The sequence below is a fragment of the Bos indicus x Bos taurus genome, chromosome 3, assembly GCF_003369695.1.
Source record: "Bos indicus x Bos taurus breed Angus x Brahman F1 hybrid chromosome 3, Bos_hybrid_MaternalHap_v2.0, whole genome shotgun sequence".
NCBI classification, from domain to species: Eukaryota; Metazoa; Chordata; class Mammalia; order Artiodactyla; family Bovidae; genus Bos; species Bos indicus x Bos taurus.
Window position 1 is genome coordinate 43,765,744 of NC_040078.1, and position 27,953 is coordinate 43,793,696.

The 27,953-nt window shown below is 40.1% G+C and overlaps 1 protein-coding gene across 1 annotated transcript in view; it reads right to left on the reverse strand.

Moving 5' to 3' along the window:
- Positions 1-8,386, reverse strand: part of PALMD (palmdelphin) — a 59,743-nt gene extending 51,357 nt beyond the window's left edge. The window contains exon 1 of the mRNA XM_027536424.1: positions 8,068-8,386. Within this exon, the coding sequence (XP_027392225.1) occupies positions 8,068-8,112 (45 nt within the window). The 5' untranslated portion in view covers positions 8,113-8,386. The remainder of the gene's footprint in view (positions 1-8,067) is intronic.
- Between the last annotated feature and the right edge of the window lie 19,567 nt (positions 8,387-27,953).

A 27,953-nucleotide genomic window follows, 5' to 3' on the forward strand; every position in this document is an offset into this window, starting at 1 on the left:
GAGTGAATCTCACTCAGTCACTGGGGTTTTACATAAAAACTGTAAGTATGGATCTCACTCAAATTATTCCTATGGTGTTTTAGGAAAGTTGACATGTCACAGGGCTCCTGGTGAGAAAGCTTCTTGAGTTTCCCAGAATGACACCACTGCCATTTAAATAAGTTGAATAAATTAAAATATTCTGATCATATTTTTAGAGAAGCTAGGTAGTTTCAGTCTGTAGATTAGGAAGTGGAAACTCTGCTTTGGTTCTAGCCTGAACTACACTGTATTGTTTAGACTGTTGTTAGATTTAGTCACTTAGTCTCTGGCTTGTTTTAATCACAGTTTTCTAAAGAAGCAGCTTTTCCTTTTCACCATCTAGTAATGTTGAGGAAGTTCATGGGGATCCTTGTCAGTAGAGGGCTTGGCAGAGTAGCATTATCACTCCATAGCACACTGGAAAAACCATCCCTGATTATCAAAAAGTAGTTTCCTTAACAAGGCATCAAAATTATTGTACCTCATCACATGGTCTCCTTTGTGGGTGGGCTATTATGTTTGGCAAAGAAATGTGGCATAGCACTTTTGTTTTAAGAAACCTTTCCCTCTCTGGAAGAAACCTGTAATCTTAGCATAGCATTGTGGAAAATTGTGCAGAGGCTTTATTGTTTGAGTATACTGGCACAGGACATCTTTGCTTAGGAGATTCCTACATCTCCACGTACCATCTTTCTGTGGATGTCTTGGGACGGTCATGACAAATTGGGAGTTCTTTACATAACTGTCTTAACCATGAGGTGCAGTGAAACAATGGTTCACTATGCTTCCTTTTAGTCATTATTATTTTAAGGTGTCCTTAGAATTCTAAACAACACAATGATCCAAATACATGTTAGGGTCTGACTTCTGTTGACATACAGGCTGGTTTGCACTTGTTTTCATGCTCTCAGTTGTACAGAAGGAATGAATAGGAAAGAGATGGACTGGGCTTCTTGGACATATGACCTGGGAAGTCATACATGGCAGCACCACTCTCAGAGGGGCCCAGAGCTTCATTTGAATGTTTTTAAACTTTTGCTGTTACCACCTTGAAATTCTGAATACTTTTTGAACAAGGGTCCCCACATGTTCATTTTGTACTGGGCCTCACATATTATGTAGCAGATCCTGCTTTGAGGTCATTAACTGTCATATGAACTGTTAGAAAATACCGGGTATTGGGAAAAAGGTGAATGAGATGAGGTGGAGTGTCCAGTGAGAGGAGGCATGTGCTAAAGAAGTAACTAGAGGGACTTCCCTGGTGGTCCAGTGGTTAAGAATCTGCCTGCCATGCAGGGGACACAGGCTTGATCCCCGAGCTGGAAGGATCCCACATGCCAAGGACTAACTAAGCCCGTGTGCCACAACTACTGAGCCTAAGCTCTATAGTCAAGAGCCTGAACACTAAGCCCACGTGCTGCAACTAGAGAAAGTCCGAAGGTAGCAACGAAGACCCAGCACAGCCAGAAACAGAATTAATGAATTAAAAAAGAGAAGTAACTAGGATCTATGTGTATTTATCTTACTGTTTTAATAGTGGTCTTTGTATTGACTCTTGGAGAAGGAAATGGCAACCCACTCCAATACTCTTGCCTAGAAAATCCCATGGACGGAGGAGCCTGGTGTCCATGGGGTCACAAAGAGTCGGACATGACTGAGCGACTTCACTTTCACTTGTATTGACTAGATTTCTGTTTTATTCAAAGAACTTTCTGCCTCCTACATTCCTATGTTTACAAGTCTAGAAAAAATTCCTTGGGAGTGGAACCAAATAGGGAGTGGATCTGGGGAAATGTAGAACTCTTGATTATTTTGCATCATGAGCAGCTTTGGCTGGCAAATCTGGCTCTGTTGCTCAAATTCCAGTGTCAGGGCTTTATATGGCTCATTACCAAATGGAGTCAGTCCTAGGCAGGTGCTTGTTCTTGTGATTACTGCCATTGTCTAACTTTTGACAAGCTCACCTCCTTCATCCATGTTCAAATGTCACCCTTTCCTTGAGGCCCTTCCTGACCATTTTACTACAAATTGCAACCTATCCCATCCCACTTCTTACACTCCTGAAAGTGAAAGTGCAAATTGCTCATTCGTGTCCAAGTTTTTGTGACCCCATGGACTATACACTCCATGGAATTCTCCAGGCCAGAATACTGGAGTGCGTAGCCTTTCCCTTCTACAGGGGAGCTTCCTGACCCAGGAATCGAACCGGGGTCTCCTGCATTGCAGGGGGATTCTTTACCAACTCAGCTATCAGGGAAGCCCCTCTGACACTCCTAATTCCTCTTATTTCACTTCTTTTCATTTAAAAACATGAGATGTAAATAAATATTGTGTGTTGTTGAGGGTTTTCCAGGTGGCTCAGTGGTAAAGAATCCCGCCTGCCAATGCAAGAGCCACAAGAGATGTAGGTTTGATAAATGGGTTGGGAAGATCCCCTGGAAGATGAAATATTCATGCTGAGATAATCCCACAGATGGAGGAGTCTGGCGGGCTCCAGTTCATGGGGTTGCAAAGAGTCAGACATGGCTAAGAGACTGAGTACATATATTGTTGAAGTGAAAAATGAATGAGGTTTGGCACTTGGTAAATGCTCAATAACCTTTAATTGAAAGACGGAATGAGAGAATGAGTGGATAATGTGCATTTCTAACAGCTAAAAGTTAAACCTGAATGAAGTAAAAATGTCAGCTTTATTCTTACCCATTTTCTCCTCAGCTGGGTTTGTTCTCTATATATTGATTCTAGTTCTCAGGATTTTTTTGAGCTCACTAACTGTCCCCTAACCCCGGCCCCAAAGTACTACTTTTGTGCACTTCTATGATCTCCTGCAGTTTAAGATCTATGAGTTTTCCAGCCTGAGTATCCCCTGTTATTTAGTAACAATATTTTCCTAATGCCACCATGGGAATGGAAATAAGAAAATGTGTTGCTTGGGAAGGAGCGTAGGAACAGTATATAGGATATTACTGATTATCAGAAGATATTTCTGTTTTTGTGGGAAATTCCACTTGGGCCATTTCATCATTCTTCGAGGTGTACCATGTCTACTTCCAGAGAGGAACTCTGAAGAGATAACTCAGTCCTTCATGTCATTCTTTCAGAGAACACTGGAGACATTGGTAGCCTCAGTTCTGATAATATTTAAAGTGCATGTCTACTTTCTAGCCTTCTTTAATAGTTCTCCTTTAGTATAAAAATCAGCTATTTGTTAAAATACTGTCTTCTAACTTAAGCCTCAAGAGACTTTTTAATCAATATAATATTTACTTAGTTTGAAGTATTCTGTTTTACATTTATAATTGAAAACTTAAACTCTTTGGCTAAGAGATACTTAGAGATTAATTAATTTATTAATTTAGTAAGTTAAAAGTTGGCACAGATGTACCCCGTTTTATTGTGCTTCACTTTTATTTCGCTAGATATATAGTATTTATTTCCATAGATACTGCTTTTTAAAAACAGTTTGAAAGTTTGTGACAACTCTGTAGAGAGTGTCTATTGGCACCATTTTTTTTTAACAGCTTTTGATCACTTTTACATTTTGGTAATTCTTGCCATATTTCAAACTTTTTCATTATTATATTTGTTATGGTGATGTATGATAAGTGATCTTTGTTCTTGTTTTTTTCCCTTTGTGAGCAGTCTTTTTTTTTTTTTAATTGAGGAAAGGCAATGGCACCCCACTCTAGTACTCTTGCCTGGAAAATTCCATGGATGGAGGAGCCTGGTGGGCTGCAGTCCATGGGGTCGCTAGGAGTCAGACACAGCTGAGCGACTTCACTTTCACTTTTCATTTCCCTGCATTGGAGAAGGAAATGGCAACCCACTCCAGTGTTCTTGCCTGGAGAATCCCAGGGACGGGGGAGCCTTGTGGGCTGCTGTCTATGGGGTCACACAGAGTTGGACATGACTGAAGAGACTTAGCAGCAGCAGCAGGAGCAGCATAGTGACTTGAGGGCTGTCCTGGTCGCTCAGTGATAAAGAATTCTGCCTGATAATGCAGGAGACGCATTTTCAATCCCTGATCTGGGAAGATATCCTGGAGAAGGAAATGGCAATCCACTCCAGTGTTCTTGCCTGGGAAATCCCATGGATAGAGAAGCCTGGTGGGCTAGGTCAATGGGTCACAAAAGAGTTGGATATGGATTAATGACTAAACAACAACAACATAGTTAGCCTACAATATTATATTAGTTTCAGGTGTACAACCTAGCAATTCAATATTTTTATAGATTGTACTCATACAAAGGTATATAAAATATTGACTATTTCCTTGTGTTGTACATTATGTCCTTATAACATTTATTTTTTAGCTAATAGTTTGTACCTTCAATCCCCGTTACCCACTTTGCCCCTACCCAACCCCTTTCCCTATTCTGGAAACCACTAGTTTTTTCTCTGTATCTGTGAATCCGCTTCTGCTTTGTTATAATTGTTCATTTGCTTTATTTTTTTAGGTTTCACATATAAGTGAAAACATACACTGTTTGTCTTTGTAATCAGTGATCTTTGATGCTACTACTGCAAAAAGATTACAACTCTCAGAAGACTCAGATGATGGTTAGCATTTTTTAGCAGTGTTTTTTAAATTGAGGACTTCCCAGCTGGCGCTAGTGGTAAGGAACCTGCCTCCCAATGCAGGAAGCTTAAGAGATGTGGATTCTATCCCTGGGTCAGGAAGATCTCCTAGAGGAGGGGATGGCAATCCACTCCAGTATTCTTGCCTGGAGAATCCTGTGGACAGAGGAGCCTGGAGTTAAGCGTCGTAGAGGAGAGTCGGACACAACGGAATAAACTTAGCACTCACGCATGTGTGTTATTTTTTAGACATAGTAATATTGTGTTATGTTACATAGTTGAAACATAACTTTTGTCTGCACTGGGAACTGAAAAATTCATGTGACTCACTTTATTGTGATATTTGCTTTATCAAAGTGATCTAGAACCAAATCTGCAGTATCTCCGAGGTATGCCTGTACCTGGATAAGGTAATGAAGGAGAAACATGAGAGTGAGTATACAAAATAGAATCCATACTTGGTATACCCAAATGAAATGCATGTTCAGTTGCTCAGTTGTGTCTGATTTTTTGTGACCTCCCCGGACTTTAGCTCTCCAAGCTTCTCTGTCCATGAAATTTTCTAGAAAAAATACTGGACTGGGTTGCTCTTTCCTTCTCCAACCAAATAAAGTACCCTGTGTAAGCAATTGTTTCTGTGTACTTTCATAATTTTTTCTTTTATTCCCTTTAAGCCTTGGGAAGCCTTCTAAACAATCTAAAATTCAACTTACTGGTATGAGAAATAAAGGCACCATCACAGTGATTTAGTTTTCAATTTGAAAGCCTGATGTCACATTCCACATACTTGCTGTGTTCAATCTGTTTCTTTTCAAAAGAGGAACAAGAAGACTGGCACTTGATTCTATCAAGTTTCAGGCATATACATTTATTTTTTAAATTTCTTACAGCAGAAATAATGACTTTTTGGACCCTCAAAATCACGTGGAATAAATATTGCAGTGAAAATTATTTCATTTCTCAGCTAAGAATTAGAGGACTAAATTTTAGTATGAAAATCAAATAGATCTTAGAATGTTGAAAATTTTGTTTTCTGATAAAGTGAAGTCTGAATTGCTGTGTTTGGTTCCATTGGGCAACTGTCTTTTGATTTTGTTCTTAAAGTATAAAATTTTGTTCTTAAAATATAAAATGTATTTCAGTGTAGGGAAATAGAATTAAAACAGTTAAGATGAGATTATTGTCTCTGAATTTTAGTCTAGGTCTGAGAGTCTGAAGATTTTAAGTGCTTCTAAAAGCGAGACAATCCCTGAAAACTCTCTGGACACTGTGTTTTCATTTCCCTAGGGGGAAGGGGAATAGCTGAGGTGGCTTCCTGGGTAAGGCAAGGGTGGAGAGAGCTGGCATTTCCCAGGGCGTCCGGGAGGGAGATGAGTGGATGTGTTGTTTCCATGGACACACCAGTGCTCCATTTGTTCATCTTCAGTTGCTGACCTATGTGACTGGACTTGGTCCAGTGAGGTATAGACTAGGGGAAATTTGTCCCCATAAACTTTTCTCAATTTTTTCTCTACAATTTTATACAAGTGTTTTACTTCCAAAATATAATTATTTTGTAATTTTGCTTTCTAGATATGCTTATTCTTTCTAATGGGATATGGTTAAGCTAACGAAATAATCCAAAAACTAGTTGTTATTATTATTGTTTTTTAATCATCATAAAAGTACACACCAGTATATTCAGGAATCTATTTACTCTCTGGTCTGCTTGTAAGATATTTAAAGCATTATGACTTTTGTCCTAGTTTTATTTGAAGTTGGAACCCTCCGTGAAAATTCCTAGTTTTCCTGAGTGCGGTCTTAACCTTAGAACATGCGCTGCTTCAGTAGGAGTTGTAAAGTGCAGCGGGAGTAATAAGGGCTGAAGTAAGGGTAGGCTGAGATTCAAAAAGGAAAATGTGGAAGAAGGAGCTACGGGTGGATTTCATCGGATATATGATTTAATTTAGTTAATTAGAAGATAGAAGGGTCAGGAAAAGCAGAGCTTGTGCCCACACAACTCACACAGTCTGATAAAGTAACCTTTAGACAACAGCTGTAATGTAAAAGGCCCACGCCAAAAACAACAGAGCAGGGCCCAGTTCCTGTCCCTTAAAGCAAGACAGCTGAAACAGTGGCTGAGTTTAACAACAAAAAGAACAAAGCAAAACAAACAATAATCCAAACCAAGGTTTTCTGAAGAAAGGAAAATGAACTAATTAGGAGTTGGACATTTCGAGAGCACTGCCTTATGGAAAAGTGCCAACTTTATCTGTGGACTTTTGGTTCCTAAACCATTGGCTGAGAAAATATTTCAAGTTACTGAATGCTTTCTGAGGGGAACTGAAACTTTGTATCTGTTTAATAAAAATTCTAAATTGGGCTTAGCATAATAATAATTTATGCTATGAGAATTTGAAGAGCAAAGAATAATACCTTTCTATTCACTCTAATTTTGCATCAGTTTTCTTTTCACAAGACAGGAAAGAGTTATTTTTATAGATAGTAATGTCCAATATACATTTAAATTAATAAACCCACATCTGTGATATTATGCATCAGTTTTTGAACAGTACTCTGACAGCTAATTTCAGTGTCAGAAAATGCTGAAAAAATGGAATGTTGATTTCTAAAGTGTTTTTTCTTTAAAAAAATTATATAATAAATTGTAGCCAATGATAAATGATTGTGCCAGAGATTTGCAGGTGACTGCCAAATAGAAGACTTTGTAAAATTGAAAAAAAGCTGGATCACTTAAGGAAAGTAATTCATTTCATACTTTGACTCTTTCCCAGAACAAACATAAAAAATGCACTCACTATTCTCCTTCCTGGTATTAACAAAATATTTTCCAAATCCATTGCATTGCATGCATTACATTCCTTTATCAGGATTTTATTCAGTTTGTGACTCTGCTGGAAACTGATATCTTAGAATTAATCTGATACATGCTTTTACCTACTTTTCTCTTGTTTAATCCTTAGCTAAAGTACAACTACATTCGTTTGAATTCTGTGAGGCTTTGTGGAACATACCACCACAACTACAAATAAAAAGCATCAAGTTGTTTTCTTAATTTCTTTTTTCTTCTCCTTTTAAAAGATTTTCACTTTTTGGTGAATTAATTGTTCTAAAAAGTTTCCAAGTTGAAGATCAGTTTCTTGATCTAGTATTTGTCAAATATAAATGTAAGGAAAATCTGTTTTTCAGGTACACGATAGTGTAGCCAAAGTGCCTTAAAAGCTTCTGACTGCTATTTAAAACATAGGTACGGTTTTTGTGAAAATCAAGAACATTTGCTCTCTACTTAGGTTCGGAAGCCCAAGAGTTACAGAGGGTCATCAGGGTTAAGAGAGCGGCAGAGACTTGCCCGTGAAAGGTGACAGTTCTGTTTTTTCACTAATGGGGCTCAGCAGCAGGGGCAGCAAGCAACGTGTCTGTCGTCCCTGTAAGCAAGCGCCTCTGTGAGTTATAACTAGGCAGACTTACTGTGATGGCCTGGAGTCTCTCCTTCACCAGCTCAGCTTCTTCCATTCTAGAAGTCGGGGACAGGCAGCCAGTGAGGGAAGTCCAAAGCTACCATAAAGCAGGAGCCTCCTTGGGGAGAGGAGTGGAGGTGACAGAAGAGAAGCCAGGAGAGACCCACTCCTGCACTGGTGGAGAAAAGCAGAAATCCCCGACTCGGCAGGAGCGCCTCTGAGCAGATGTACAGATCAGCCCAGACAGACACATGTAATGAGGGTGTGCCGGGGAGGCAGACGCTGAGGCTGCTGGCACAGGCTGACTGACAAGTTTGAACGGCAGCGGCACAAGCCCTTTTCCTTCAGGAGCTGCCAGCTCTTTGTTGCAACGTGCACAGTGAGCAAGGCACAGTTTCTTATTAACTGTTCCTTTCCCAATTCATTCTTCTCTAGGAGTAGCACCAGGAGCCCACGCTGTGTGTTTCATCAGCCTCTGCTCTAGCCACACACAACCAGACCTCTGCATGTGTGGGTTTGTACAAAGTTGGTGACCCCTACTCTCTCTCTACCAGACGGAGCCTTACCTTGACTGGGCCAAGTCACTTGCTTGCTTTTCTTCCTTTGATTGCTTTCAGATACTAATACAAAATTCTGGAGCAACTTTAGAATTTAATCTAGTGGTAAATTTACATCAGGCTGTCCTCACCTCTTCCTTCTCCTCCTATTCCAGCAGTGTGTTTCAAAGTTTGGAATCTTTAGGTCATGGAGAAATTAAAGACAGTGACGTGACTCTGTTAAGAACTTGGTCCATCAGCCGTGTTCAGTGCAGTTTAAATGTCAAGACCACTCTCTGTTATTTCTGTCTTGGACTTCTGTGGGATGGATTTCTTTCTTGCACCTTGTTCAGCAATGACACTCAGGAAGGTGGCCATTTTGACCTCACCAGTTACACAGGAGAAAGGAGTGTGGAGACTTTGAAAGTGTGATGAGACATTCTGTAACTCATGTAGTCTGACACCATGTGAGAATTCCTTGGCCCTTTGGCAAAAAGAAGTCAAGCCCAGTGAAACTCTTAGCTCGAAGCAGTCTTGGAAGCTTTATGATTGACTTTGTCTGTTTTCTTTCCCCTACCCTTTCTTTAATTAAATTTTGATGCAATAAATCCTAATTACCATCTACCTCATTGTTATATGTGTAGATGCTGTCAAGCACTTTCATATCAATATTCAGCTAAAGAAGTTAAAAGGATAACCCAAACATCGAACAAATGGTTTACTTTCCTTTGCATTATCAATATCAGTAATAATAATGGCTAATATTTCTTGAGTACCCTCTAAAGGCAAATTCTTTACGTTAGATTTATCTTACAAGAGGCTGGAAGATTTTAGCCCTATTTTAAAAATGAGGGAGCTGAGGATCAGAGAGGTCATTTGCCATACAGATAATAAACAGCAAAGCCAGGACTGGAACCTGGATTTTCTAACAGTCATTCATCAGGTCTGCCCAAGATAGGCTGAAGATTACATCCACCTTTGTGAGAAAGAGTTGGGCCCCCAGCTTCCTCCTCCATCTAGCTTCCAGAACACTTAGAGCTGGGCTTAAACCCCTTAGTTGGAACCCTGTAGGAATCTCCTTAAGTAAGCTTAGTGGCCCCAGTGAGAAAAGACTTCCCCATACTGTCATTTAAAGCCATCCCACCATAGAACCCTGTTTCCAGAATCTGAAGTTATATTTGAGAATAGTTTGTCCTTACTCGTCCATCCTCAAGAGACATTTAGGGAGACTAGAGAATGGGAGAATTGATCAGGTATGGACCAAGTTTGATTGCTATTGGATGAATATTTAACCATCAAAAATTTCAGTTTTGTTTATCTGCAGATCCTGGCTGAAATTAAAGACAAGAGAATGATAGTGAGAAATATCTCAGTCAAAATTGCATATTGGCTGCCCAGAACAGATGGCAGTCATCCAATTATTAACCTGGATCTTTTCCTAAAAACAATTTACCTCTCAAATCTCATTTCTGTAATGGGGAAACCCAAGTATTTTCTAGTGTAAGGGAAGGGCTAGATTAGATAAGAGAATCAGGGAACTGAGGAGGCAGCAAAGCTGTGATAACGGATTGGGATCATCATGTGTTTATTCAGTTATTTCATTGATAATATGAATTTGCTAATTTGCTAATTGTAAGCCTTTGCTGTCCATTTATTCTGCACAAATTTGTTGAGCACCAACAATGTACTAGGCATTCTACTAGATGTTTGACATACATGGATAAACAAAATTCCTGCTCTGCTGGAACTTACATTCTAATGGGCAGTAAAACATAAAATATAATAAACAAGCAAAACACAGGATGTGAGAAGATGACTATGTTGGTCTGAGTCCAAGATGGATTAAATATGTTTGATTTTATTAGGAGACTGACAGTGTGAGAGAGAATGGAGAGGTAGACAGCAAAGGCTGGAGATGGGGAGGTCTGGGAGAGTGGTCAGAACATGGTGCAAATCTGACTAGAGTGAAGGAAAATCGGGTGGAAACAGCCCAATTTATTGTGCAGTTCAAGGAAGATTGGCAAGTCTATCAGAGAGCACTGGAGCCAAAGTCAGCCACCAAGATGTCCTGTGTCTCCCAGGAATAAGCCTACTTTAGCATTCTTGCTAGATTCAATCAACGGCTGGGAGTAACTCTTAAGAGGCATGAAGTGATGTCGTTCAGTCGTGTCCAACTCTTTGCGACCCCATGGACTGTAGCCCACTAGGCTCCTCCATCCATGGAATTTTCCAGGCAAGAGTACTGGAGTGGGTTGCCATTTCCTTCTCCATAAGAGGCATGGTCTTAGAGCAAATACAGGGATGGATTTCAGAGTACAACAGCTGGGACCCTGTGGTCAATTATTTTCCAATAGTTGGATGTCTGAGAGGCACATTCTCATGATAGCCACTGTGATAAATGCTGTGGAAAGCAAATAGAGCAAAAGAGGAGAATAAAGATCTCTAAAGGCTGACACCAAATCCTTTGACTGTGTGGATCACAACAAACTGTGGAAAATTCTGAAAGAGATGGGAATACCAGACCACCTGACCTGTCTCCTGAGAAATCTGTATGCAGATCAAGAAGCAAGAGTTAGAACTGGACATGGAACAACAGACTGGTTCCAAATAGGGAAAGGAGTACGTCAAGGCTGTATATTGTCACCCTGCTTATTTAACTTCTATGCAGAGTATATCATGTGAAATGCCAGGCTGGATGAAGGACAAGCTGGAATCAAGATTGCTGGGAGAAATATCAATAACCTCAGATATGCAGATGACACCATCCTTATGGAAGAAAGTGAAGAAGAACTAAAGAGGCTTTTGATGAAAGTGAAAGAGGAGAGTGAAAAAGTTGACATAAAACTCAGCATTCAGAAAACTAAGGTCATGGCATCCGGTCCCATCACTTCATGGCAAATAGATGAGAAACAATGGAAACAGTGTCAGACTTTATTTTTGGGGGCTCCAAAATCACTGCAGATGGTGACTGCAGCCTTGAAATTAGAAGACACTTTCTCCTTGGAAGAAAAGCTAAGACCAACCTAGACAGCGTATTAAAAAGTAGTGACATTACTTTGCCAACAAGAGTCTGTCTAGTCAAAGCTCTGGTTTTTCCAGTAGTCATGTATGGATGTGAGAGTTGGACTATAAAGAAAGCTGAGCACCAAAGAATTGATGCTTTTGAACTGTGGTGTTGGAGAAGACTCTTGAGAATCCCTTGGACTGCAAGGAGATCCAACCAGTCCATCATAAAGGAAATCAGTCCTGAAGGAAGGACTGATGCTGAAGCTGAAACTCCAATACTTTGGCCACCTGATGCAAAGAACTGACTCATTGGAAAAGACCCCGACATGGACAAAGATTGAAGGTGGGAGGAGAAGGGGATGACAGAAGATGAGATCATTGGATGGAATCACTGACTTGATTCCATGCATTTGAGTACACTCTGGAAGTTGGTGATGGACAGGAAAGCCTGGCCTGCTGCAGTCCATGGGGTTGCAAAGAGTTGGACACAACTGATCAACTGAACTGGACTGATCTCCAAACTGCTGTTTGAAAACTCTTTATTTCTGATAGAATCATTAAGAGCATCTTGGCCCTCAGATTTATTATGTGATCAGTTCAGTTCAGTTCAGTTCAGTTGCTCAGTTGTGTCCGACTCTTTGTGACCCCATGGACCAGTCCATTTCTATTCTTGCTCTTGACTCTTACTCTCCCGTATCTCTGGACCATGTGAGTATTTTCACATCCTTTTGGTCTCTAGTATGGGGTGGGATTTAACTGCTATACACAAGTAAGAAGCAGGTATGTATTAATAAGGGCTTCCCAAGTGGTGCTAGTGGTAAAGAACCTGCCTGCCAATGCAGAAGATGTAAGAGATGTGATTTGATCCCTGGGTCAGGAAGATCTCCTGGAGGAGGGAATGGCAACCCACTCCAGTATTCTTGCCTGGAGAATCCCATGTTCAGAGAAGCCTAGTGGGCCACAGTCCATGGGACCACAAAGAGTCGGACACTACAGAAATGACTTAGCACACACATGTGTTAATAAATGGGGTGATCACATAAATTCCAAGAGATTCCGGATACTGCTTTATAGTCATGCTAGGATTTTCTATATAGTTGACTTGACAATATGCCTATTTCTTTGTTAGGTAATTTGAGCTTTATGATTTAGAGGCTGAGTGAGGGAAATACAATAGGCTTTAAGACCATCTAAAGGGTAGATGTTCATCTTACCTGAACTATTCACTGCATTGGGCAGAGTTGATTCCTCTTTCTGTCTTTCTTCACTGGGGCTCCAGGATATGCGCCCTCTTGATTTTACTCCTACCTTACTAGTCTCTCCTTCCTAGCCTTCTTTGCTGATTTCTTCTTCTCTTTTCCCCAACCTGAACACCAGGGTTCTGTTGTTGGTGCTTTTTCCTTTTCTATTATTCTCTACTCACTCCCTAGGGATCTCATTTCATCTCATTCTAATGCCATTTATACGCCAAGACTGCATTTATTTATTGGGCTTCCCAGGTGGCTCAGTGGGTAAAGAATCTGCCTGCCAATGCAGGAGACACAGGAGATGCAAGTTCCATCCCTGGGTTGGAAAGAGCCCCTGGAGGAGGGCATGGCCATCTACTCCAGTGTTCCGCCTGGAGAATCCCATGGACACCTAGAGGAGCCTAATGGGCTACAGTCCATAGGGTCACAAAGAGTCAGACATGACTAAAGTGACTGAGCATGCATGCATGCATTTATTTGTATCTACAGCTTAGACTCTCCCCTTCTGCCCTAGGCTCTTAGGAACTCACTTACTCCAAATACCTGTATGGCTCATTCTCTCACCTTCTTTTAAGTCTTTGCCAAGATATCACCTTCTCCATGAGGTCTCCCCTGACCACACTATAGAAAACCATAAACCTCTCTCTCTCTCATTCTAGCAGTCCCCCTCACCTTGCTCTATTTTTTGCCATGTATTTGTTGCTCAGTCGTGTTCAACTCTTTGTGACTCCATGGACTGTTGTCCTCTAGGCCTCTCTGTCCATGGGATCTAGGCATGAATACTGGAATGGATTGCCATTTCCTTCTCTAGGATTTTTTTTGCCATAACCCTTATCATTTTTACAATACTATATAATGCACTCTTTTTGACTGTTGCTTGGTTGGATTATTGTCTTCTTTCACAAGAGGTGCAACTCCTACATAGTGAAGGGTTTTGTCTGTATTTGGACATCAACACTTGAAAAGATTCAGTAACCTATCAGGGAATCACATATTCAGTGCACAGTGAGACCAGGATTTAAATTTGGGCTTGTCTAGACCCAAAGTTCCACCCCAGCCCATTACATCATCCTACCTCTATTTTCCCTCAGTTGTAATGAGACACCGCGACACCACGTTTAACTACATATATTAATACATGCCTAGAATAGCATACTATGCATGACAAGCCAAGTCAATCATTTTGGTAATCTGTGGAACTGAGTTTTTAAAACTGCTCACAATCTATAACTATTTTTCCTTAGGAATTTGTTTAAAGATTACAACTTTTTTGTAAGTGAAGTATTCAGAGGTATCAGTTCAGTTCAGTCGCTCAGTCATGTCCGACTCTTTGTGACCCCATGAATCGAAGCACGCCAGAAGTATACTAGTCCCAAAATTCTACTAGTGGATATTCGAAGAGTGTGTGTAGTTAAGCATTCTGTTTTATCTTTGAACAACTTAAAGTTCTTTCACGCTGAGTTTCTTAGAATTAAAATAGCTACTTAATTTAGTGAGAAAGAATATTTAGAATAATTGTTGGACTTTTTGGAGATGAAGAAAACATCCATTTTCTGAGCTCAGCTTCAGTTATCTAATAGCCTGTCCAAAATAGCCACAGGAAAACAAACAAATCTATTAACAAATGAAACATACATAGCAAAATAATTCCCCAAGCACCCATCAAACAAAATTCGAGTTTCCCATCATTTCTTTTCTCATGTGCACATAAAATGAGAAGTTAATATTTAACACATTTATAATCTTATATTTTAGTTTCCTTTGACTCAGTTTACAAATAGACATGAATATAATTAGCATGGTAAAAAAGTGTTAGCAGTGATTTAAATCATAGAAAAGCAAAAGTCTAGAGTCTACAATTACTGTTCCACCATGATCAAGGGCTATCGGTGTCTCAACAAAATAAATTCAATTCGCCACTCGCACATCCAGACCTCGTGGCTTTCATAATCGTGTACACTGTGCACCATAGAGAGGATAAAAGGACCATCTGAGTTGAACTCGAAGTGTATTGTTTTGAGTCAGAGCTTTTGGTGAGGACGTTCACCTTATTCATTTTCCTGCCTTTGTTAGCAGTGTAAGGAAGCTGCCCTTCCCTTGGCATTGTTTTCGGGTTTGGGTGTTTTCAAAAGTGCTGTTCCACTGTGATACCTTCGCTTGAGGCTTTTATTTTCAGTCAGTCAATGCAAGACAATATTTAAAATATTTGGATCAAGAATGTTCTTGAAGTCATAAGTATTTTGAATGGTGTTCACAATACGTGATACTACACAAACTGAACTGGGTACTGAAACTGTCTGGTTTGCCTCTGTGTGGACTTAGCTGCTCTTTAAACTTGAAAAGTTTGAACTTTTTTTGTTTTGAAAAATTATTTTGTATTTTTTCCTCAAATTTGTGATTTTAGTTTAGAGAGTGATTGCAAGTTTTAACATTTGTGTAGTTGGAAGTTTTTGTTCTAGATTTGCACAAAGAAATATTGAGTGGGGGCCCTTTAAAGGAGTGGGTAGCCATTCTCTTCTCCAAGGGATCTTCCTGATCCAAGTACTAAACCCTGGTCTCCTGCACTGCAGGCAGATTCTTCACCATCTGAGCCACCAGGGAAGCTATCATCTGGCCCCAGAATTTTTGTATTATCTTCTTACTTTCTCTTTAAGTTTGAATCTCAGGTTTTGTTGGTAAAGCAAAATGAATAGCCTTATATCTATATTAGGATCATAATGACAAATGGAGAAATTGAAATTGATCATTGAGGAACTATCTTCCCCATAAAGTAGTCACTGATTCCATCATTCTGCTAGACTGTTGAATTCAGACACTGGAATTCCTGGTTTTCATATTTAAATCTTAAATACCTGTATTCCCTAAAAGTTTCAAAGATCAGTTTGGCTGTCACAGGAATCGGTTATGGAACTGGATATGAAATTGTAAAGGGGTGTCACTGCTACATGGAAGCCCAAGTACCCTGAGTTCTGATCATTTGTTCATTCTCCTCTCCATACATCACACATTGGTTAAACATCTACTGACTATGTAACTAACTTCATGCTATTTGCTAGAGTCAGAGATGAATAAGACAATGAACTCTTTTCAGTGGAGAAGACAGGAGGTAAACAAAAGACAAGAAAACACTGTGTGAAAAGTGCTAGGTCACCAAAGTCAGACACTGGACAGAGGGGAGACCAGAGTTCAGCCAAGTCGTCCTAGCAAAAGTGAGAGCTGAGCCAAATGTTTGAATCTTTTAGATTTGGACAATTAGGAATTAATTAATCAAGAGAATGTGTCAGGTTGGAGGGTGGGAAGGCAAAAGGGAAGTTGTACAGTAAACAGTCCTTGATTTTCTAGATCATCATAGACAAACTGAATATTCTCCCCAGATATAGATTCCTTAGCAGATGATGGAATGACTTACTTCCCAAATTGTCCACATACAGGCTTATAAGACCCCAGTTTATTATGTAAGGTATGTGGTATTCAAAGGCTATGCATATTTATACACATATTATAAATATGTTTGTTTACATAGATACACACATATTATAAATATTAGGGCTTCCCTGGTAGCTCAGATGGTAAAGAATTTGCCAGCAATGCAGGAGACCTGGATTCAGTCCCTGGGTTGGCAAGATCCCCTGGAGAAGGGAATGGCTACCCACTCCCAATATTCTTGCCTGGAGAATTCCATGACAGAGGAGCCTGGGCAGGCTACAGTCCATGGGGTCACAAAGAGTCAGACTCAACGGTTTGACTAACACTTTCACTTTCATTATAAATATTAATGATCCTTAACTAATTCATATACATCAAACTCTTGATATCCTCATTAGAAAGTTAATGTAGGTGGTTTAGGAATCAGAGAGACTTGGGCTTATTTTCCAACTTTTCTACTTACTAGATGAGTGAACCTGGAAAAATCACTATCTCAGAGAGTCTATTCCTGATGGTAATAATAGTTCTCATAAATTTTTTTATCAAGGTTAAATGAATATTTAGTTAATCATGGAGCATAATAGTTGTTTAACAAATGGCAACTGTTAGTCTTAATTTCTTATTGTTCAAGTCAGTTTCTTAGAAAGGTTTTTAAATCTTACAGGCACCGTATTATTTCTTTCAGTGCTTTCACATAACTGCATCTTTCTCAACACATAACCTAACACTGTGATTGACTTTCTCAGGAGAAAGACCAGAGACTCATCCTTCTCTGTGAGCCAAGAAGCTATCAGATGGGTTCATTTCTAACATGGGGAAACTGAGGCTTAGATGGACTGACTAATTTGAGCAGGGAGCCAGTTCACTAAATGGTAGCACTATCTGTCCAATAGTCTTTCCATTAGACTGTCTATGGAAATCTTGGAGGTCTTGGTCTGATTCTTTGTTATAATGGAAATATGCTATAAGCTTATCCAATTAGATTGGCTACTAGGCAGAGCCATCACTTTGAAAGCTAGGGTGCAAGCCAGTTATGTTAAAGAGGATTTGCATGGCAAAGCAAGAAAGGAGCCAGCTGTCAATGTGTTTACCCATCAGCCCATTTTGCTATTAAGAGTGAAGGCTCTGAGGTTTTTACTGACATATTGGATTCCAGACAATGGTAATTCTAGCCTGAAGATTTTTGGAAATAAATGTTTTGAAAGATGCCAACTGAAAGTTTACTTCTAAAATATTTAATGGGTCTCTCTTTGGAGAGATGGATGTTATGTAAGGGCCAGTGATTACTGCATGCTTTAGACAGGCCTTTAAAAAAGAACCTGAACAAAACCAAACCAAAAAATCCCCAAACCTTTTCATTTAGGAGGTTTACTCTATTTTAGCACAGTATGAAGAATCGCTGTTTTGTGATTAGACCTGTTATCATTAGATTTTCTCCTCTCATCTCCCTTCTCCTCTTTCCCTCTCTCGACTTCTCTCTGGTGAGATTCTAACTGTAGGAGTTAGATTGCTTAATGCCCGCCCAGGGCAAAGACTGAAAGAATTGCGGTATGCAGTCATGCAGTGGTGTGGGTGGGGTGAGAATTTAAGAGAACATTAGGTTCCAAGAAATATAGTTGCCACAAACAGATTTGTAGGACCTCCCTTAGAGCTGGTTAATTAGAATCCTTATTTCCTATGAAATTTGAAGTTCTAAGAATCTAGTCCAAATAGTGACAGAGATAGCTGCCACGTTATACCTACACCAGTTGTCCAACAGCCACTTTTTTTTTTTTTAAAAGATCTAAGCAACAAAAATATCCCTCTGTATATATCTGATTTTATTTTAAAATGTATTTGATTGAAGTGTAGTTGACAACAATATATATCATTTAGTTTTAATCTTATTCTATAAAAATTATTTTCAGAAGAGAAATTTAAAAACAAATTACATAAAAATTTTCCTTCAAAGTGAAGTCCCAAAGAGCAGTTCACTCTGTTCCTGAGACTGGAATTCTTAAAAATGAAACTCTAAGCCATTATGGTACCACAATAGCAACCAGCCCTCTGAAGGCAGCCCCTGAATAGGGGAAGAATAGTAATTCAGTTGGGAAAGAAAGGTCAAGCCAGATGACTATCTCTAGTTAACTTTGTCCAAGGCTTTATTAACTTACTATGGTTTGCCCATTTGACATTTGATTTTTTATCAAGTTATATTCTTATCTGCCTCTTTTATTTCCATATCTTTTTTGGAAATGGATATAAATGAAGTAAAAATCACATCCTTTTGGGGTATGGGGCAGAGCCATTTTCCTTTGTTTGAATTTACCAAATCTCCGTGTGTGAAGAAGACAGAAATGCATTTTATGATGGTTTAATGAAATAAGTATTGTGTTTCCTGGAGCTAGTAGTCAGCTCACTTCCAACTGTGAGATGTAAACACTTTCAATTTTGTGTCAAGCTTTGGGTGATTGCTGGTCTTCTCTCTCTTCCCACAAATCTCCCAAGTGCAAATGCACATGCTGATGAATGGAATGCAGAGAAATGGTATGCCATGGGTACACAGTGGGTGAGAGGTACAGAGAAGCACTAAGGGAGTTACAAATAGTAGCCCCCAGTGGCAAGTTATTGACTTCCTAACATAGGGCTCAAAATAAAGACGGGCTTGTCCACAAAAAAGAATGTGGTGATTCAGTTCTGTGCATTTGTTTACTGATGATCACTTTTTCCCCTTACGTCTTGACATTCCACCAAAGCAAATTGCATGATCTTCCCTTTGGGAACTAATCCAGAGCTTAGCTTTATTTAAAAGTTTCATTATACTAAAAAGCAAAATGTTCTCGCTGATTGAATAGATATCATGTTGCAGCCCACTAATTTCTCTATTTGGGAGAAATATTTGACTCCTATAGAAAAGTCCTGAATGTTTAGCTGATTCACAGTTAGTTTTGTTTTTATACTTACCGCAGCCCAGATCAGATCAGATCAGATCAGTTGCTAAGTCGTGTCCGACTCTTTGCGAGCCCATGAATCCCAGCACGCCAGGCCTCCCTGTCCATCACCAACTCCCGGAGTTCACTGAGACTCACGTCCATCGAGTCAGTGATGCCATCCAGCCATCTCATCCTCTGTTGTCCCCTTCTCCTCCTGCCCCCAATCCCTCCCAGCAGCAGAGTCTTTTCCAATGAGTCAACTCTTTGCATGAGGTGGCCAAAGTACTGGAGTTTCAGCTTTAGTATCATTCCTTCCAAAGAAATCCCAGGGCTGATCTCCTTCAGAATGGACTGCAGCCCAAACCACTACATTTCCTTCCTTCCTTCCTCTCTCTCTCCTTCCATCCCTCCCTCCCTCCCTTCTTTCCTTCCCTTCTTCTTTTTCTTTTCTTTCTCTCTCTCTCCCTTCCTTCCTTCTTTTCTTTCTTTTCAGTTTTGTGTTTCGTATTTCAGGGATCCAAGAGGATGAGAAGGATTTTGACTTTTGGGAGTGGAGTGACATCACAGGCTGGAAGTTCCAGTGTCAAAAATCATTGCAATGCATACTATATCCTTGATAGTCGCCCTGGCTCTCTAGGACAGATGTGGCCTGGGGAAGATCTTTTAGCACACAATGGTTACTCCAGTATTAAAATGTAAATTCAACACTCTACAGAAAAAACATTTTTGAAAAGAGGCTAGGATTTTTCCAAAGTCACTTTGATAAGGTATTACAATACTAGTTGAGAATCCTTGCTTCTCACAACACTTTTACTGCAGCTTTTATTTCTGCTTCTGTCAATAGCTCTTGGTTCATTCCACCAAACCAGTGCTAGCTCATTTGAAGCTTATAGCCAACATTGTGATTCAAGCAGCATGTGGAATTAATCTCACAGCGTGGCCAGAATTACTTTCTCTCTCTCATCCAAGTGGGCACAGAACTCTTGATTACTACCTGTATCCTCACTACTCAAAGTCCATCTGTCCCTCTCTCTTTCTCCTTTCTCCCTTTTAACCATAGCATTGTTATTCATAGGTAAAACATAACTAAATGGGCCTAGGTAGTGTTTAGGTCAATCTGAATGATGTATTTAGGGATGAAAACACTTCCCATAGTCTAAAAGGAATGAGAGCTTAAGCATTCATGTTTTACTGAGTGCTCAACTCATGTACAGAAAGAAGTAATCCTTCCCCTAAGAAACTCGCTGGACATCAGTAGGACCTTTGTGTGAATTACAGCCTGCATATCACCTGTGTGTGTCAGCTGGTGTTGTATCAGTGCCTCTGTGGTGAGCTGGAAAGATGAATCACTTGGAATGACAAATAAAATCTTGGTTCAAACATGTTGATGGAAATCAAATGATGACTAAAAACCTTTTGAGTTTTAAAAGTCTGTTCAAGTGTGAACCTTTTCAGTGCTATGCACCTTGGGGAAATGACTGTTGTGGCATGGTTAAATTCGTGTACTCAGCCAGCATTCGTTGTGTATTTGCCATGACTTGGGCACTGTACATGTGGCTGGCAAGAGGGTTCTAAGTAGCACTGACGCCATCTCTGCTCTCTTGAGCCTTACATTTCAGTGGTGAAAACAGACATGAGAAAAGTCAACACACTTTACTTTTATCTAAAAGCACAGTTTTAGATTGTGGCAAGTGCTATAGAGAAAACAGCGCAGGGCTTTTGGTGAAGTTCCTGGTTGGGGTTAGCAGCAATGGTAGGTGTATCTGACTTTGAGGTCCCACGGCCTGTAGCCCCCAAGGTTCCTCTGTCCATGAGCTTTCCCAGGTAAGCATACTGGAGTGGGTTGCCAGTTCCTTCTCCAGGGGATCTTCCCAACCCAAGGATCGAACCCCTCTCTCGTGCCTCCTGCATTGGCAAGCAGGTTCTTAAGGCGAAGTCATAGGGTATTTATCTAATTTAGACCGAGCTGTCAAGCAAGGCCTCTCTGAGAAGATAATATTTAAATTGTCTTAAGTTGAAAACTCAGGGATCTTTTTGAATTAGATCCCTCTCCTCATAGTTCTGGATCAATGATGCCTTACCTTGTTGGCAGGTCAACTGCTATCCTCAAGGTCCTTCCTATGATGTTTCAGAAGACATCCATTAGGGATAAGCTATGAGTTTATTTCCACTAGAGGCTTGCTCTGGAGGTCACCCAGTTCTGACCCTTCTCCTTAATGAATAAAATAAAAATATAGGTCTAAAACACAATTTTAGAAACACTTTGAAAAGTTTATAAAAGATAGTATTTGAATGAGACACAGGTGTATAATTGTATGGCTCAATTATGACTCATTCTTTCCCAGATATTTATAGAGAGGGAGCCTGAGTAGGCAGGGGGAACAGATTGTGATACAGGTCTGCCACCTGTGAAAGGAGATGGGCAAGGAAAGGATTGTGTAGAAAGACTTCAGAGCTCACTACAATTTTGAAAGAGTCTTGCATAGGCTGATGGGGAGTTCCTGGGTCAAGGGAGTCCCATGTCAAAATAGCCTGCATTTGATTATTCAGTCCATGTCTCTGCTGGGGGGCCCCAAGGTGGAGACAGAGCTGATTTAAGAGAGCTCCATGGTGTATGACAGAGAAGGCAATGGCACGCCACTCCAGCACTCTTGCCTGGAAAATCCCATGGATGGAGGAGCCTGGTGGGCTGCAGTATATGGGGTCGCTACGGGTCGGACACGACTGGGCGACTTCACTTTCACTTTACACTTTCATGCATTGGAGAAGGACATGGCAACCCACTCCAGTGTTATTGCCTGGAGAGTCCCAGGGACAGGGAGCCTGGTGGGCTGCCGTCTCTGGGGTCGCACAGAGTCGGACATGACTGAGGCGACTTAGCAGCAGCAGCAGCCTTGTGTATGACAGGCTTCCCAGCTGGTGCAGTGCTAAAGAATCTGCCTGCCAATGCAGGAGGCCCAGAAACTCGGGTTCCATTCCTGGATTGGAAAGATCCCCTGGAGAATGAAATGGCAACCTACTTTAGTATTCTTGCCTGGAAAATTTCATGGATAGAGAAGCCTGGCAGGCTACATGTAGTCCAGGGGGTTGCAAAGCCCACCAAAACTTATTTTAAATTTCTTTTTTTCTAAAATGACTTTATGGAGATATGTCACATATCATATAATTTACCCATTAAAGAGAATTTTTAGTATATTCACCTTTGTTTATCCATCACCACAATCAATTTTAGAACATATTTATTACTTCAAAAAGAAACCCATGCCCTTTATCCATCACCCTCAGTCTTCTTGTATGTGTAGCACTGATACGATTTCTGTCTCTATAGATTTGCCTGTTCTGGACATTTCCTATAAATGGAAGTATGAAATATATGGCCTTTTGTTTCTGACTTTTATTTAGAAAAATGTTTTTAAGTTTATTCATGTTGTAGCATCTATCAGGACTTCATATATTTTTGTGGCCAAATAATATTCCATTGTGTGAACACATCATATTTTATTTATTCATCAGTTGATGGATATTTCAGTTGTTTCCACTTTTGGTTATTAAAAATAATGCTGGTGTGAATATCTCTCAAAATTTCTACTCCATCTTTCCATTTTTCTACCCAGAGCTGCTTCTTCCTCATATCTAAGTCCAGAGATAGGAAAGCATGAGAATAGTCTAACAATTACAATGCATACTCAGGGGTAGATAACTGAGGCACTAGATGCATTTTAAAAGAGGAGCATTTATGACTCAAGTAAATTTTGAATTAAAGAGGTAGGTGCAGATAGTTCTTTTTGAGAAATGAAACCTTCCTAGTGCCCCTTTCTCACAGTGTCTGCCACCTGTCACTGTTCTCTCCTCACCCACAAAATTTCCAAAGCAGTTTAGCAGTCATTTCTGAAAAGCTGCAGATTCTTTCAACAGTTCTGTGTTTTATCCTTTCTTATTTTCTTCTGGTCACATCCTAATTTTCTTCTCTATAGTAATTTTTTCTGGGTGAATAAAAAGATTATTATTCTGAATCTGATCATTACCCATAATTGTAATGTTTTCATCATCTCTTCCCCCTCTATGACCATTACTTCCTATCGTCGACCTCCCTTCTTCTGGAACTGTGATTCCAGCAATTTGATTTTACCTAGACCTGCAATCCATGGATGTCACTTACCTTTTCACTGTCACCCTCTCTATGATCTCTCTTCACTCTTGATCAAGCTTGAATTCCATTTGCAAACAGGATATCACACCTGTGTATATTTCCCTGCCTGTTTTGACTTCAGTGTTCTTCCTCATAAAAGCCTCTAAATCCATTTGTCTCCTACATACTTACACCAATGAATCAACAGGACAAGAGGAGAAAAAAATACCTTGTCTCCCTATATAATTTGCACTGATTTGTCCCACTGCAAATTGACTACTTCACGTGGGCCTCTGATGCTTGATATTTCCTGGAAATGGAATGATTCCTGGAAATGGTTTTCCTAGTCTACTGGCTTTCCCAGTTTTCTAGCTAATTTTTTTTTCATATCTCTCCTCAAACCTCAAATACCTCCCCCATCATCCTCAGTCACATCCGAAGGAAAGTTCTCCAGCCTCTAACCCCCAGTATATCTGTCTGCAGCATCTGCATCCTTTAGCTTGACCTATACATGTGTTTCTATTGTTTCTCCTTAGACAGAAAGCTAGTCTTCCCACTTGTGTGATGGATCCCACAATGTGATGGATCTTTTTTTCCGGCCAAAGATCATTTTGTTATTGTTGTTCAGTCACCAATTCATGTCCGACTCTTTGAGACCCCATGGACTGCAGCACGCCAAAGATCATAGTCCCAACAATTCTTCCCTCTCTCTGCTTCCTCAGTTTTCCACTTTCTTAGAACATTGTTACCAATATACAAATATACTATTTATTATATTTTGTATCTTAAAACAAATAATGAAAACCAAAGCTTTCTACTCAGTCCGCTCTTCTTGCTAGTTACCACTCCATTTCTTTGGTTTCTTTTGCAGCAAAACTCTTTGAAATAGTTGCCTCTATTTGCTGCCTTCTTGAAATCTCCACTCAAAGAGCTAATCAATATCACAAACAGTATATCCAAAATTGAGTATCTGGTCTTCACTCCTGCAATACTTCTTTTCCATTTGTCTCCTTCTCAGTCGATGGAAACATCACTGTTTTAACTGCTCAGAACCAAGTTGATCTTTTTCTCTCTTGCCCTTTCTCTCTTGCCTTTTCTCTCTTGCCTCTCATACCCTTGATCTTTTTCTCTCTTGCCCTATATCCAGTCAGTTGGAAAATCTCGTTTGCCCTATGTTTAATCTTTATGCTTTATCTGATCAATTGTCATCATCTCTATCATTGGCACCCCAGTACAAGCCCTCTGTTGTCTCTCTCCCCGCATTGGTCTCCCCATTTCCATCCTTGCTTCTTACCATTTGTTCCGACAAGGATTGATCCTTGTAAAGCATAAGGCAAATCATCACTTTTCTGCATATAACCTTCAGTGTAAAAGCCAAAATACTAACAACAGCCTACACAGCCCTACATGAATTGAGCCTCTAATAATCTCTGACCTCATCTTCTCCTTTTTCCCTCCCACTTACACAGCTGATGTGCTCTACTTCAGGGCCTTTATACAGGCCTCTGCCTGGAATTCTCTTTCTCTAGAAATCCACATGGCCAGCTCTTTCACTTCTGGGAGCCTTTCAAACATCACTTTCTCAATTATGTACACCTAAATTCCTCTATTTAAAATTGTAAAGCATCTCCACCCAGACTGTCTCACCCTGTTCTATTTTTACATAGTGTTTGCCACCTTCTAATATACTATATACTTCTATATATTATATCATCTCACTGTCTTTAATTTAATTACTTGATTTTAAACACTTTTAATTATTATTTTTGTCTGTGTTGTGTGTAGCACTCAGGATCTTAGTTTCCCACCTAGGGATTGAGACTGTGCCCCCTGCATTGGGAGCATGGAGTCTTAACAGTGGATTGGCAGGGAAGTCCTCAAATGGTTGTTTTTTAATGTTGTTGTCGTTGTTTTTTTTTTAATTGTCTGTCTTTTTCTACTAGCATGTAAACTCCATGAAGTCTGGAATTTTTGACTGCTTTATTCATAAGCATTTAGATGCTCAATTACTATTGGATCAATATTTGATCATAAATTACTCTGGGAAGTTGAGAAATTTAGTATAGCCTATTAAATTTAATGATCAAATTGCTCTATTATGTGAAATATCAATTTTTCTTTGAAAGTTTGGTGCAAGAATTACATATTAAATCTGAAGCTTATTTTTAAAAGATATATATAAATATACATATTATATTTATCAACTACATTGTCATAAGCTTTCATTGAAATGTTTGCTGTTTTCAGTTTGCTATAGAAAAATATTTGTTTTAACTTACATTATATTTAAAAGCAGCATTTGTTTGATAACTAAGACCTAAAATCATGCATTTGTTTTAAAAAGAGAAGTTTAAAACAGTGGTATTAGCTTTGTGTCCTGGAATTTGGCATTGAGGACTCCCTGGAATTCTCCAACTGCTGAGACCTAGCTGAGAGCTAAGAATAGTGCAGAGCATAAACTTCTATAGAGGCAACTGTGAAAGGAATTTTTAGAAGCAGTGTGAGACTGTAGCCTTGTCAAAGAGTTTGGAAAATGGCAGACTTTGATTGTCAAATAGAACATATTTTTAGTTTTATATTTTACAGTCCTAAATTTGTAAGGAAATTTGTGAAAAGCTTGTAGAACCCTGCCTCCCAGTTTTATTAATTCTCTATTCATTCACATTTTATTGAACATTATTATGAGGGAACATAGGGCCAAATCTATATTTGGCAAAAGGCATATACTTATTGCCACATTTTACGGAGTACCTTCGAGGTTCCCCAGAAATGCATGTGGCAATTTTGTTTGACATTGGATTATAGCTTGTTGAATTCACTTTAGACCTGGGATCCTCATTTTTGTTTGTTACCTTCCAGGCTAGATTCAAGGAATGTCTGGCAGAATCTGGGAAATGAAATGATACTGATTTGGTTTCCTTCCATCTGCCCTTCCACTGTTCTTATTTTCTCTTTCAGCGTCTTGATCCCTGTGGCCAGTTTCATCATGAGAGAATCCCACAAAGCTCTGCTCTCCCCAGAAAATGTTTGTGTCCTGGTCCTACTTGCCTCTTTCCCCTTCAGTGGAAATCTTTTCTTCTTCTTCTTTCTTTTTTTAATAATGTATTTCATTTTTGGTTGCTCTGGGTCTTCGTTGCTGGAGCGGGCTTTCTCTAGTTACCATGAGCAGGGGCTGCTCTTCTCTGTGGTTCATGGGTGTCTCATTGCAGTGGCTGCTCTGTTGCAGAGCACAGGCTCTAGGCACACACGCTCAATCGTTACAAGCATGGGCTTTACTTGCTCTGGGACGTAGAATCTTCCCAGACAAGAGATCAAACCTGTTTTTGCTGCACTGGCAGGAGGATTTCTATCTACTGTATACCACCAGGGAAGTCCAGAAATGTGTTCTTAATGGGCTGATAGTTGGTGGGGGGCGGGGAATGGGGAGTTAGTCTACATTTTTATTTTGGTAAAATAAGGAAATTGGTCTAGATGCTAACCAAAACCCCTTCCTGCTCTAAAACCCTGTGACTCTGTGATCCTTTCTTTTCCGTTCACAGTGAAAACTACTGATAATAAACTTTCCTGAGAAAACTGCCATTTTCACCATGTTTGTGAAATTATCCTTTTTGTTTTGTTGATCTCTCTGTCTCAGGAATATTATTTGGATCTAAAAGAGTATTCTGCTGATAGCACATTTCATAGAAGACTGGTCAGTCGCAGGCCTGGTTTCTAGGTGTTTGGATTTCAAGCTCATAATGGGACTGCTGGGCAGTTTGGTGCATTTCTCACTCTTGGTAAAGTTTCTGATTTAAAGCCACTCTGCATATGCTTCTCCATTTTTAGACTTAGCATGGACGACTGAGTGATCTATAGAATCTTTTATTAGAAGGTGCAATATTGCTGCTACTATGATGGCTTACTCCTTGGAAGGAAAGTTATGAACAATCTAGATAGCATATTGAAAAGCAGAGACATTACTTTGCCAACAAAGGTCCGTCTAGTCAAGGCTATGGTTTTTCCAGTGGTCATGTATGGATGTGAGTGTTGGACTGTGAAGAAAGCTGAGCACCAAAGACTTGATGTTTTTGAACTGTGGTGTTGGAGAAGACTCTTGAGAGTCCCTTGGACTGCAAGGAGATCCAACCAGTCCATTCTGAAGGAGATCAGCCCTGGGATTTCTTTGGAAGGAATGATGCTAAAGCTGAAACTCCAGTACTTTGGCCACCTCATGCGAAGAGTTGACTCATTGGAAAAGACTCTGATGCTGGGAGGGATTGGGGGCAGGAGGAGAAGGGGACGACAGAGGATGAGATGGCTGGATGGCGCCTCTGACTCGATGGACATGAGTCTGAGTGAACTCCGGGAGTTGGTGATGGACAGGGAGGCCTGGCGTGCTGTGGTTCATGGGATCGCAAAGAGTAGGACACGACTGAGCAACTGAACTGAACTAATGATGGTTTTCTAGGCTTGGTTCCTGCAAGCAGTTCACGTGAGTGCACACCATAGACTGCTGCTGCTGCTAAGTCACTTCAGTCGTGTCCGACTCTGTGTGACCCCATAGACGGCAGCCCACCAGGCTCCCCCGCCCCTGAGATTCTCCAGACAAGAGTACAGGAGTAGGGTGTCATTGCCTTCTCCCCACATATGCTGCTGCTACT